This window comes from Penicillium oxalicum, chromosome I (genome assembly GCF_001723175.1).
Source record: "Penicillium oxalicum strain HP7-1 chromosome I, whole genome shotgun sequence".
Classification (NCBI taxonomy): Eukaryota; Fungi; Ascomycota; class Eurotiomycetes; order Eurotiales; family Aspergillaceae; genus Penicillium; species Penicillium oxalicum.
The window spans coordinates 4,864,284-4,877,701 of record NC_064650.1 but is presented as its reverse complement, the minus strand read 5'-3'; the positions used below and the strand labels follow the sequence as shown (position 1 = coordinate 4,877,701).

Below are 13,418 nucleotides of genomic sequence, written 5' to 3'. Positions count from 1 at the left end.
CGCTAATTCCAAGACACGAAAGACTACTTCGTAGTATTTGCAAAACTGCCTTTCTCAATAGCAGCTTCCATCATACGATCACCGTTGATGATTCCGGTGGTGCAAATCATGATTTTGCGCTTTGGCGCTTCCTGGGCAGCAATAAATCGTAGAGCCGCAATCTCTGTGAAAGTGATTCCGCCTAGAAAGAAGACGTATACCGTCTTCGTGGCCGAATTCCCGCTGAGGGTCTGTCGAGCTCGAACGGCCTTGTCATCTCCCTTTTGTACAATGTTAAAGGTTGACCCTCGAGCGCTTTTCACAATATCCTCAAAGCCGAGCCAGCCAGGCGGGGCTGGACCAGCATTATTCATCGATGTAGCAGGAGTTCCACCCTTTGCCAATGCGATCACGTACTGTTTCTGGAGCACGCATTGAACCAAACGAACGCTGAGCGGGGCAAACCCACTGTAAACATATGAGATATCATCGGGCTCCTTCTCGCTCACCTCCTCGATTACCAGTCTGAGATTTTTGCGCAAATATCCGTAATTTGTCTTTGAGCCAGCTTGTGAACCGGACGTGGGTAGAAGTATGGCTGTTGCAGAGGAACGAGGCTGCAAAAGTTCCATCTTTTCAAGTGCCCAAAAGGTCAGAAGGTGCTGATGACCATATGCCTGCACCACTTGTCGTTTGAAATTTTCCAGATCACGCGGGCGGAACCCACCAGCCATGCATGATTCGAGACATAGAAGACGCAAGACGCTCTTCAAAGGAATGTCGCGGGAGATTAATTCTTCAATGGTTTCGTGCTGGTATGTCGGATCCGCGCCAGCGGCGTTGTTCTGTTGTACTTCGAGTATCTTCCGGAATGTCTCCGTTCGGGTCAGCCGCATGATTTCCTCGGCCAGGTTGGTGTGCACACGAAGACTCTGGTGTTCCAACTGATAAGTCGGTAACTTGTTGACGAATTCACGGAGCTCGGTTGTGGTCTGAGCTGTGTGCCGAGTTTCATACTGGTTCTCGAGTCGGCGAGCGACTTTATTCAGGAGATCGCCGACAATGGCAAAATTTGCATCTCGTAGCTGACTGAACAGCTGATCCGTGGAATCGAGCTGGATCTTGCGCTTCAGACCTTGCTTGATTTGCTGCGGAGTTTTCGATGACTCCTGGGCCTGAGTACCGGGTGCCTGTCCCACGATACTCGTATCTACATCGGCCTGATTGTTTTTGATGCCAACATATTCATCAATGAGTCCCTCGTAGGTCAACTGCGTGAGAAGTGGGGTTCCAAAGTCCACGTCTCTATCGATGATGATCAAGCTCTCGGTGTCGGCACTTGGCAGAAGACCTCGTGCATGCGAATCAGCAAGTCCGGAGCTCTCTTCGGCATCCACCTCTTTGCGCATTCGAAGGAGCAGGTCTGCTAGTCGGCGAGCATTGTCACCCTTGCCAATAATGCGAGGAAAGTACCCATGCCTCTGCTGAATGCCCATGAGAGCTTTGGCAGCATGGAAGATACATCCCGGGTCCTTGTGCTGCCTGTTGCGTGAGCTTCAATGATTCCTCAACGCATCCATCCCCAATCAGAAAGAATGACGTACCAGGTACAGATCTCCGAAAGCATCATCCAGTTCCAGTGACAAGATGTCTTGTTCAAGTGGCAAGAATTGGAGCGGAAATTCAGCAATGTTAACATCACCGACAATGCCCGCCTCTTCCAAGACGGCATTGCCGACCAAGGTACGCCGGGGAGAGAAGAAGATGGAGAACTCATGTTCCACATTGCCGTTGTTTTGAAGACGCTTGATTTGCTCTGGCGATGGAACTGTCAGCCCACACTGATGGCACTTCGGCGAAGCACAAAGATAGTCAAACACGGAACCGAGCGCCAAATAAATGAGCTTCAACTTGATGTGGGGAATTGCTACCGCTGCGCAGAGTGATCCTGAAGTTCCACGCAACATATGAGGCCATCTTTTGGCCCATTCCCACTTTTGGATACTTTTGGGACTGGTCCCAACGCTTTCTCCAACACAGCAAGAACACAGAGAGACTGGCTTACCTGCGACTGTCCGCACATGATGGGCTTTCTCGCCGCGCACTAAGAACACAACATTACTCTGCGACGAGTCCACATTGGCATTCTCCAGCAGAAAGACTCGGTCTACGCCATACTGTTGAAGTTCGGAGAACTTGACGATCAAGCCGACTGGACCTGCCAGCTCCTGGCTGATGACGATGTTCTTCTTTCCACGAGCCTAACTTTGCATCAGTCGGGAGTACATTCTCACACGAGCAAGCATGAATGCAGGAGCAATTGCAATACTCACGCCTTCTAGCAGAGCCAGGAGGGCCCGGCGAGCCTGGTCTCTACAATAGTCTGCGTCTCCCAGGGGCGCCATTGCTCAAGTGGCTGTGGCAGGCAACGCAGAGCTTCATCCAAAAATAACCAAAACGCACGCCGGGGGGGGGGGGCGAAGCTTCTCCGATTTTGGACTAGCGCCACCACTGAGACTGAGTCAGCCGGTTTTGGTTTTGTCACACTCCCTAAGCAATCGGCACCCTTCACCGTCGACTTGCCTGCAGTGGCTGTGTAATTTGAGGTTTTCGGAATACATCGTTACCACGGGCCGGCCTCCACCGTCCGAGAGCTCCCCTGAAGCGGTTCTCCATCGACAAGTCGGCTTCGTTCTCTTTTGCCAGCTGGCACGCTTTCTTCCTCTTCCTGTCTACTCACACTCGACACTTCTCACACTAACGTCCGGGTATACTGCCCTTTCTTTCATTATTTTCATTTTTTTCCCTTCTGTCGTGAATCTTCGCTGCTAGCTCGCTGTACCCAGCTCGATTCACGAATTCCGCAGGCGATACCCCTCTCTCCACCACTCTCCACCATGGGGCTCTTCAAAAAGTCCAGCGAAGACGGCGAAGACTCCGGCCGCCGCGCTTTATTCGGTTCTCGATCCAAGAACAAGAGCCCTGCACAACCGGCCAATCCGTATGCTCAGCCAGCGCACATCGATCCCTATACCAAGGCGAAAATCCAAGCCGGTGTTGCATCCCCGCCGGCCGGTTATCAGAGCGGAGGCCAATCCCCCGCCCCCGCGCAAGGCCCCCACGATATTCCCTCCGACAACAAATACTCGGCGAACGCGTACGGGAATCAAGGCGGCTACGGTAGCGACCGCTTCGGTAATGGTAACAACAATGGCGCTGGCGCTTCTCGTTACGGATCGGGTGGTTATGGAGGACTAGGCAGCACCGATCCCAACGATCCTGGAACGACGGATGCTGCACGGAATGAACTCTTTGGCGGGGCCAGGGATCGTACAAAATCAACTCAGAACGGAGCTCCGCCTCCATATTCGCCCAACCAGACCGGTGAACAGGGCGGCAACTACGGTGGCGGCAGCAATGAATATAGCATGGCCACTTATCAGGATCGACAATTGACGGCCGAAGAGGAGGAGGAAGAGCAGATCCAAGCCACCAAGCAGGAGATGAAATTCGTGAAACAGGGAGATGTGGCATCGACTCGGAACGCCCTCCGGGCCGCCGCAATGGCAGAGGAGACGGGACGGTCGACACTGGCCCGGCTTGGCGCTCAGGGTGAGATGATTCACGGAGCGGAGAAGAATCTCGACATGGCCGCGATCGAGGGACGTCTCGCCCAGGAGAAGGCGCGCGAGTTGAAGACCCTCAACAAGAGCATGTTCGCGGTGCACGTGTCCAACCCGTTCACCAGTGCTTCGCGCAGACGAGAGCGGGACGAACGTGTCCTCAACACCCATCGCGAAGAGCGCGACCTCCGCGATGGAACTCGTTCAGAAGCGTACCAGACCAACGCACGCATGGACAAGGTCTTCCGGGACATTGACCGAGAGGCCAACAAGCAAGGCAAGGGCAAAAAGGCGAGCGTGACGGAACGTGCCAAGTATCAGTTCGAGGCGGACAGCGAGGATGAAGCCATGGAGGACGAGATTGAGCAAAATCTGGATCTTCTCAGCGGTGCTGCCAGCCGACTGAACGGTCTGGCCAAGGCCACCGGTCATGAATTGGACGAGCAGAACAGACATCTGGAGCGTATCACAGGCAAGGTTCGTAAAGCCCCCACCCTATCCCCATTACCGGTCTTGCATCAAGGTGTATGGTCACTAACTCTTCCCCACAGAGCGACTATGTCGACGATCAGATCGCCATGAATCGGGCAAAGCTCGATCGAATCCGCTAAGATGGACGAAAAGCAATAGTTGTATGGGAGCCGGAACACGCCTGGTGCTGCCCCGCTCGTTTATTTAATTTTTATCGCATGACCCGGTCTGTCATTCTTGGGCGAGAGAAGGTGGAAAACGGAGCCCTCTTCAGACTCAGACTGGACTTGTACGCTTCACTTGGCTTCGCCTTTTTTTAAAAATCTGCCATTTACCCAATCCCCAGACAATGATCATCCCCATTAGATTTCCCTCTCCATGGACTTTTCAAAAAGCTCTCCGATTTGAGACGATGGAAACGTCCCACGATCATTTCCCAAAATAAAAGTAAAAAGTAAATGAAAAAAAATGAAAAGAAAAAGAAACCCATTTACACATACAGCCCGATCCACAATCCATCAAGCCAACCAAAGCCGCTGTGCTACCATCCCATACCCAGCATCCATGTCCTTGTAAGACTCGAAAACGTATCATGTATCACCAGAATTAAGCATAAGTTCACAGCCAAAACCCTAAAAATTCCAAAAAAGCTCGATCTTGATCGAAGACTCTGAGAGATCCATCACTATTGAAACTTGTTCTTGAATAGTTTTCAAACGCCCCCTTCCCCCACTAATAACAGAGCATCCACACCGTAGAATCCCTCATAGACCATCCTGGTACATGTCCCTAGGTTCAGATGACATTCATACCCTACACCTGCATCTTGCAGGAGACAATTTAGTGGTATATCAATTATTGAGAGATTTCCGTTTCCACCGACAACCCAGCTAAATGTGAACGAGTCTACCCCCAAGAATAAGGCATTCGATGGTGGAGAACCCGTAGGTGACTTTGGCAGTACGAGATCTCTTAGAGGCTTCCGAGGGAATGGGGCTAGGAGTAAAGTTTGAAGGGGTGGTGAGATTAGAGGGATTTGTTTGCCTGATGCTGCGCGATTCATCTCTGCGCTGGGACTTGGGTACTTTCTTTGTTTTCCAGGGGGGTCTCTGTTTGGGAAGTACTTTGGAGTCTTTGCTTTGGGGGGGGGGGGGGGGGCTTGATGCAACGGGTGGTCTGAACAACCGCGTGGACGTTGGAGGGGGCAGGGATGGAGAATTAAGTCAAAGAACTTGGTTACGAGGTAGGGAGGAAGGAAAGGGGGTTTTTGTTTCTTGATATTTGAAGTTTTTTTCCATAATTCATCTCGTTGATGCAGATTATATGCAAGATAGAGAGTATTAGGCTATAATCAACACAAAGTAATGAAGAGGGGGAGGAAAAAGAAAAGAAAGCCCCGAATCGAAGGGGGACGGAGACAAGAGGATATCCACAACAACGCATCAAATCATCACAGGCTCAATGGTATCAAGGTTAGGTAAACAAGTACAGGAGACTCCCCGAGTCTAGCGAGCGAATGAGAAAAGAATAGGGGGCGCAGAAGAATGTGCAGGGCACTGGGGTAGAGGGGGGGAAAACAAGAAAAAAAAAAGTGGAAAGAAATGACGGGATAATGGAAGACAAACATCATGGCCAGGGGACACAAAACCAGCCGGCACCTCTATGGTCATAACAGGAAGAAAAAGGAAAGAGAAGGTCAAAAAGTGAAAAGCAAGACACACGAAATTTGAACACTGTGGGAAATGGTGTGGTTTGCCTCACACAAAGAGCAAGACCCTGCGTGAGTTGCCTGAAGGGCCAAAAGCCCGACAAGGACTCGAAACCAACCCAGCATATGTCCCAGATGGCATATTTCGAAGTCCCCTCCCTTATTTTGGTGGAACTCATCGTTCGGCTTCCGGAGATGGTAGTCGCCGAACGCACAAAGATGGAACGGGGGAAGAATAGAAGATGTTGTACAGTAAGACATCCTCAGACACGACGACAGCGAGTGTGCCGGTCGCACAAGGACTGGTGGACTCGACAAGAGGAAAGTGAAAACGAAGCTTAAAAAAAGGTGGGTATCAAAAAATCTGGCGCCAGAGCGTTTGTTGGACGCGCAGAATGAAGAACACATGTTGAAAAGGGAACTCGTGCACAGGGTGAGGAAAGGATATGCCCTGACAAGGACTGAGTGAGCCATTTCGAAATCAACCGAAACGGCATTTACTCATCGTCGTCGGGCGATCCACCCTCCTTCTCACCCTTGTGCACCTTCTTGTGTCGGCGCAGATTGGAGACGACTGAGAAGTGTCGCCCGCATCCCTCCACGTCACAAGCAAATGCTACAGGAGAACAAATTAGCCATTGCTCACTCGCGATCGGCGATTTTCCTCGGCTCGGGGAGACGAAGAGCTGGGTTGACTTACGCTTTTCACCAGTGTGACTGTACATATGCGTTTGAAGGGAAGAAGGTCGAGTGAACCGCTTGTCGCAGACCTTGCACTTGTGCTTCTTTTGTGTGTTGGAGGGCATCTTGGAGCTGAATTGGCTCATCATGGACTGAGGCCCCGGGGGAGCGCTGCCGGCCAGTAGGCTGGTCGGGCGAGGAAGGGTGCGCGACTCGTAGGACTCGGATGTGGTCGAGCTGTAGTCGGTCACTGATGAATCCACGGAGCCGACGGAAGCGCTGTAGTAGGGGTATGTGCTGCCGGACGAGATGGAGGAGGTAGATGAGTGATTGGTAGGGAACCCGTAGGCGTCCGTTGAGCTGCGTGCGCCGCGAGGGCCGTAGATATTGCGAGGGGTCAGATCCTGGCTGAGAGCCACCATCCCGCGACTGGCATCAAGGGCGTCTCCAAAAGTTGGCGCGGAAGCCGATGAAGCGAGACGATCACTAGAGAGAATATCTCTGTCAGCGCCAAATTTCCCAGAGTTTGCAATGAAGGAATCACTCACGAATGCGAAATGCGACGAATATCCGTCGGTGAAGTGGCGTGGATGGGAGCATACGCAGCGGGAGCATAGCTGGCTTGCGCGTAGCTGCTCATGGCAGGCGCGGTAGTATAGGCGGGGGCCTGCTCGTAGCCCGTTCGAGGAACCTCATGTTGCATCCCCATCACCTCTGCACTGTAGCCGGAGGTGGCATAGTTGCTGCTGGGTACCATGGAGGGCGCAGAGACGGGAATGTTGGCGTAGGACATGGACATGGCGGCGGAGCGAGCGACATCCTCTTGCTTGATGACAGGAATGCTGGCACTGTTGCCCATGGAGGTCGCATACACGGGGGGTGTCGAATGAGCTGAGGTGTGTGCAGTCGCCCACGGGTCTGTGAATTGGGGCGGATTGTGATGGTAGACATTGTCGAAGCTCATGCCGCCATAAGGGCGGTTTTGGTTCTCCATTACCATCGTCATTTGGGGGAAATGGCGAGCGTGAAGTTCAAATATATCAGGTGGCGAACAGATTCACCAAGAAGCAAGGATCACAGATAACGTGCGTTATTCCTATCGTTTGAGGAAGACGGCACGGTGACTTGTCCAGACTGGTGGAAGATTGGAAAGATGGGTTGAATGATCGGCTGGTGTTGATCTGCAAACACGAGACCCAGGTGGGAAGTGGAAGACAGGAAGACCGCAGTGCGTAGATCCGGAGGTATTGGAAGATGGGAGAAGGGATGAAAGATGTGCGAAGATCAGTCCTAATGTACCCAAGACAGGTAATGAGAATTGAAGAGTTGTTCACAGTGATAGAGAGAAAGATGAGTCCGGGGAACGGGGATCGGCGAAGCTTAAGAAGGGAAGGGTATCCAGGGCATAGATGTGTGCCGCACGTCTCCAACTCGGTCGACTGGACTCCTCAGGCAGTTCTAACATCAGTGGAGAATCCACCCACGTAAAGGGACATGAGAAAGAGGGAGAGGGAATGAAAAATAAAAAATAAATTGACTAAAAAGAAAAAGAGAAAGTGAGGGAAATGACCGAAAGTGGAAAAGTAAAGAGGAAAAATGAAAAGAATAGGGAAAAAAAAAAAGAACAGGAAGGGAAAAAGAAAATAAAAACAAAAAAGCAAAAAGTGGACGCAGCCACCAAAAAAAGAAATAATGAGATCAATAATGATGGACCACAGGTGAAAATGAGAGTCCCAAGTCGAATCCCACCAAGGGTTGTGCCACTGACGACGTGCCGTCGGAGGTCGCAGATCCTCAGAAAACGCTATTACCGCGGGCCAAAATACCTGCGGGTCAAAGTAATTTCAGACGGCTTCCTTCTCCATCGCACGTTTCCTCTTTGGGAAGAAAAGCCAGATTTTAAGCTCTTCTTTTTCCCGCTGAGGTAACTTTCTTTTTCGGACGGGAGGGGAGAAGAAGAGAAAGGGCACTATTCTTTCTGGTGAATTTCTTTTTCCTATTTCTTTTTCCCTTTCCTCAGTCCTTTTGGAATTTCTTTCTTTTTTGGATTTCCGGTTATCCCCGTCATTTTTGTTTCCCTTTTTTTTTTTTGTTTTTGTTTCGTCCTGCAGTCGGGTTGGAAGTACCCTGATTTCTCAGGATGTGCATTTCCCATTTTCGAAGCCTCTGGAGAAAATGATGGGTCTCACTGACACCCTTCTCACCTTCTGTCGCCCGACATTCGAGGGCAACTATAATCATGATGCCTGGTGCTTGGAGACCAAAGGATCCGTTCCTTTCTGCGTGGTTGGAGACCTCGTGCATGAATCGCCATTGCTGAAGGCCCCCGTCGAGGTTCTGGGGAGATCCAAAGGGCCTGGATATATGTGAAGTTCTTCTAGACTCGTACTTCTGAACCACGCGAATGGATCGCGCTGGCTCGGACCCTTGGCTCGGGATGTGCACTGTGTGTGATGGACTTTGAGCCGGAGAGATTGACGATCTCATGCTAAATCCAAATAAACTACTTGGCTCATGGCCACGAATAGAAATCATCTACCGGGGGAGAAGGAGGGGGGGATGACCAGATAGTCCTGGGCCATCGTTGGATCGGTATTTCAGATCTCATGGTGTAGAGGCCGCGTTCTCAATAGAGGAGTAGACATGATTTGTCGCCACGGATGGTGTCCGACTGAAGGAAAAAATGCTGAACCACGAGAGACTCGATAGTGCTCAAGCTGCGTAAGTGGATGCCTTTTTTGTCTATAATTGGTACAGAATGGAGGGTACCACTTGGGTCCAATCTTGTACTATGCCCCCCTCCCCCCGTGAGGAATGGAAGGTTGGAACTGTACAGTTGAGATTCACTTTGACGCGGCAGCAAGAATGCGACCCCCCAGTCCAGTCACACCCACACCACCACACTCCATCTTGACCAGAATCGTCGTAGCGTGACTCGGCAGGCGCTGGAAACCCATTCACCCTCCCAAGAAATCCGCCCTCGCTCCTGGCTGCCCTTTTGGCGCCCTCTTTTTTGTGGTTATCTGTCTCGCACTCTGAGAGAGCGGGAGAGATCAAGAGAAAGAAAACGTAAGAAGCTAGATGGGGATTCTACAGGCGGATAGCTGAACTACTATTTGAAATACTGGGTCAACCCTGGAGAGTGTTAGAGACAGTCCGCCTCCAGGATTTTGGTCTGCATATGGGAACTACCCAGGGCGTGACAAGAATATTCATCGAAAGAATGAACCATTACATAATTTGAGGTCCATCAAAGACGTGGACAGGGACGGGATGTATAGGGGGACCACTTCTGTCATGAGACCAGCATACGTCCAAAAGTTCAACCCGTAAGTTGGCCCGGTGAACTTTCATATCGTCCTCTGAAGGAACTCATATGGTTGGCTGGAGGATGCATGATTGAAATCGCATGGTAGTGGTGGTGATGATGATGATACAGGTGGTGGTTGTTGTAGTAAGTGGATTTGGAGACCGTTGAGAGTCTGGCAGGTTTGGCTGGCCGTTGGCGGCGGATCCGTCTCCCCCCCCAGTGGTGGAATTCAATGTGCCGCGAGTCGTGACCGTGCTGCTGGTGGCTTCATGGGGGGGGGGGGGGGCGGGGGGCTTGCGACCCTCTACGGGCGACGGGTGACAAAGTGATGGGCTTACAGGGGGTAAGAGGAGCCAGAGGTAGGGCTCCAAAAACTTGGGCTTGGTACAGCAACCAGCACCTCTCAGTGTAGAAGAGGTACTGGGTCAACTTTGGGGTGCGCAGGCATTGGGATGTGGCCGCTGAGTGTTTGCATCTTTGGGGAGCCCCGGAAAAGCGAACATCCCCTTCCCCGTGACCGGGCGGTGGAGAAGGGAGAATGTGTCCAGCACCGACTGGCGCAAGGCATCCTTTATGATTGGCTTAGCTGTGCCGTGTTAGGATTGTCACTAGTCTCGAACGAGCAGCCTACAGTTCGCTGCAACCCCAAGAAGAAGATATGGGAGGAGCCTTTGGAAAGACATGGATGCCGACAATCCGCAAAGGAGCCCAAATCAAATCCCCTTTGAAACCCAACTATTCCTGTTCAGGGCTAGCTCAACCACCACTCGCCGTGACTCCCACCAGGCGACCGGACCGGGTCCATCGCACAAAGGGAAAGCAACAGCGCAACAAAGTCTGTTGGTAGACTCGATGAGTCGGGATAAGGTAGAGTCAACCCAGCGACTAAAGTTTGGTGAATTTAGACAGCGCGTTTCAGCACGGCGGGGAACATCAACCCCCCCCCCCCCCCCTTTTTGAAATATAATAAAAAAATTGTTGACTCGGCGGGATGTCAAAATATACAACTCCATAGACTGCAGAATTCCAAAAAGGATAGGCTTGCAAGCCCCCGTCTAGGAGGGGACTTCTGGCGATCCCACATAATCGAGAGGGATGAAGAACCAAACACAAACATAGCACGAGATTACCAGATTGGGAGGGGGGGGACGATATACTTTGTTCTAAGACGACGGGTGATACGTGATTCACTGCGAGGGATCTGCTCTTTTTGACACTCGGGACACTCATCCACCGATAGAAATTCACCCCCTCTTTCATAGCTGGCCATGTTCGCATTGTTGATTCGACCAGCTTGTGGTAATAAAGCAAAACTAAGCTTCACACCAAGGCTGGCTCCCTGCTGGTGTGTCTGGGAGGAGGGGGTTACACAGGTACATCCTTGCATCCCAATTAGAGACGAGAGGAGAGGAGGGGCGGCGGAGACCGCCTCATGCCGGTTCTTATTGGCGTCCGATCCCAAACCTTCCCCCAACTGTCGGGACTCACCTCATTCCTGTATGGACCAAGAGGCGAAAAAAAAAAATAATCTTTGGAGAGCGAGCCCTGAGGTAGGTGGAGAAGAAAATTCAATCCCAGAAGGAAGCCACAACCTCTACACGTACCCATAGTCTATCGTCCTGCATCACGTCTCATCCGCGAACCACAAAGACGAGTAAAGGAAACTGTCCCCCTCCATTGATAAAGGGGGAATATGGGAAACCGTTTATGGGCAAAATGGTCTAGGCAAACCGAGTCAAGAAGACCATGTCAGGTGGTCCAGGAAGGGGCCAGCATGAATCATCTCTGAGCCCCGTGATGATGGGGGGGGGGGGGTTCAACAAATGAGTGACGATTCATTTTGACGCACCTCAGCCATGGTCGATCCAGTGGGCTTCAGTCGACACAGGGAGCTTAAAAAGTCCATTGACACGGGCCATAGATGGTTTAGCGCGTGAGGCGACGGGCTTGACAATCCGAGGAGAAGAGAAATACCAGATCGGGAAGAAGGAGGCGGCAGGTACCGCAGTGGGTGATGGTCCGCACCCCCCCCCCCCCCCTCCTCAAGGAGGGTTCGGAAAAACAAAGAGGAAAAAGACAGATGGGGATCATACGCGTCGCTGGAGGCACCTCAGAGAGAAGAATGGACCATCGTCTTGGCATCCGTCCCCTATGGCCGCAGCGCGGGTGGGCCGTGAGCGCTAAGCTAACCAGCGTGCTACCGTCGTCCTGCAGTGGTCACCGAGTCGCTGAGTCACCGTCCAAAAGCGACTCCCCATCCTCAGGCTCCACTCACACCTGGAGCACCTCGTAGGGACATTACCCGGACGGGTCAATGGGGTGGAGACTGCAACCAGTGGACTGCCGACTGGAACCACTTCAAGCAGGATGGATCTTTTATTCATCAGACCGTTGCACCAATCAGCGTTTCCCGTCAGGGTCCTCAATGATGTCGTTGGGCTTAAACCACCTTGCATTGGCTGCCCCCTTCCAATTGAACAAGAAGGTTGTGAGCAGATGATATCATCTCGTCTCGAACCATTCCCCCCAAAGGTCACTCACCAGTACCCTCTTTGAGCCAGTATCGTGATGATTGACGACATTCGATGAGATATGCTCCGAGAGCAGTTCTCTCTACACACAAGATGACGGGATGTCCATGACGGACTGCCGCAGTCGTGAGGAATTCCCCAACCCCCGCCAGGCTGAGGGTCCTGGAGACCAAAAATGTGCATGATGACGACGGCGTTCTCTATAGGATCAGACACTCTGCCGCCGATAAGTGCATCCTTTGCGGTACCCAGTGTCCCACGCCTGAGCCTCTGCATCCAATATCACTACGCTGTCAAAGCCTCCATCCCACTGGGCTCTGAGTTGCAATAATCGTGACTGTATCAGAAACCCTTGTACTGTACTACGAGCCGCGCTCCACTTCCCATCGGCATGGCATCAGCATCAGGAGCACGGGGCGCAGGAAGGAGCCTTCCAAATCTCTCAGACCAAGTCCAGAGGGTCAAAAGTCAACGTTGGTCCAAAGCATCCTGTTCACACAATCGGTTCCAGGCTGGAACTCGTGAGTCGACGCGGGCTCGATGCGATGCCGAGTTTTGCACGTGCGACACGAGGGATACAAAGTAGTCCGGAGCGACGGGCTGTTGCGGCTGCATCGCTCTATAGTTTGAGAAAGCAGGATAAGGAGAGAGGGGGGGGGCGGGAAAGAAAATTGGCAGAATTTCTTCCAAACTCAATATTTTTTGCCGTCTTGAAAAAATGGCCCATTCTCATCGATAGCCCGTGAAGTAAGTTCTTCCTACGCGGGAAGCATGTGACTACTAGGTCCTGAGTACTGAGGTGTGTGAGGATGGGACTTCGATCCGATAGTAGAGAGCAAAAAGGATCCCAAAGGTGAGAGAGATCCTTGTCCACCGATCCGGTGTATTGGGAAGGCTAGTCCGGCATCATTGGCCGACACATTGCCGAGCCGCGTCAAAGGACTCGAGCAATGCGGTCTGTCGAGAAAAGGGATTTTGATGGAACTCTGGCGTAATATGAAAGATCCAGGTTTTTCAGGTTCATCTCTTTTTTTGGGCACTCTTCCAACCATGATTCACGTTTAAGCCAGATCAGATCTATCGAAGCAAAGCGAAAATAGAGAACCATGCGCGCC

The 13,418-nt window shown here is 51.8% G+C and overlaps 3 protein-coding genes across 3 annotated transcripts; 1 reads left to right on the top strand and 2 right to left on the bottom strand.

Annotated features, from left to right (window-relative positions):
• Positions 1–23: 23 nt before the first annotated feature.
• On the bottom strand, positions 24–2,384 carry POX_a01601 (uncharacterized protein; the record flags this gene model as incomplete). Its single annotated transcript, XM_050110527.1, has 4 exons — positions 24–1,517; positions 1,584–1,912; positions 2,045–2,240; positions 2,313–2,384. The coding sequence occupies 4 exons, from the start codon at positions 2,382–2,384 to the stop codon at positions 24–26; spliced, it is 2,091 nt and encodes a 696-aa protein (XP_049974295.1).
• A 492-nt stretch (positions 2,385–2,876) lies between these two features.
• On the top strand, positions 2,877–4,213 carry POX_a01600 (uncharacterized protein; the record flags this gene model as incomplete). The annotated part of the gene is made up of 2 exons (XM_050110526.1): positions 2,877–4,079; positions 4,154–4,213. 2 exons carry the CDS (start codon positions 2,877–2,879, stop codon positions 4,211–4,213), a joined length of 1,263 nt encoding a protein of 420 aa, XP_049974294.1.
• A 2,065-nt stretch (positions 4,214–6,278) lies between these two features.
• On the bottom strand, positions 6,279–7,468 carry POX_a01599 (uncharacterized protein; the record flags this gene model as incomplete). Its single annotated transcript, XM_050110525.1, has 3 exons — positions 6,279–6,397; positions 6,482–6,948; positions 7,011–7,468. The coding sequence occupies 3 exons, from the start codon at positions 7,466–7,468 to the stop codon at positions 6,279–6,281; spliced, it is 1,044 nt and encodes a 347-aa protein (XP_049974293.1).
• Positions 7,469–13,418: the final 5,950 nt, after the last annotated feature.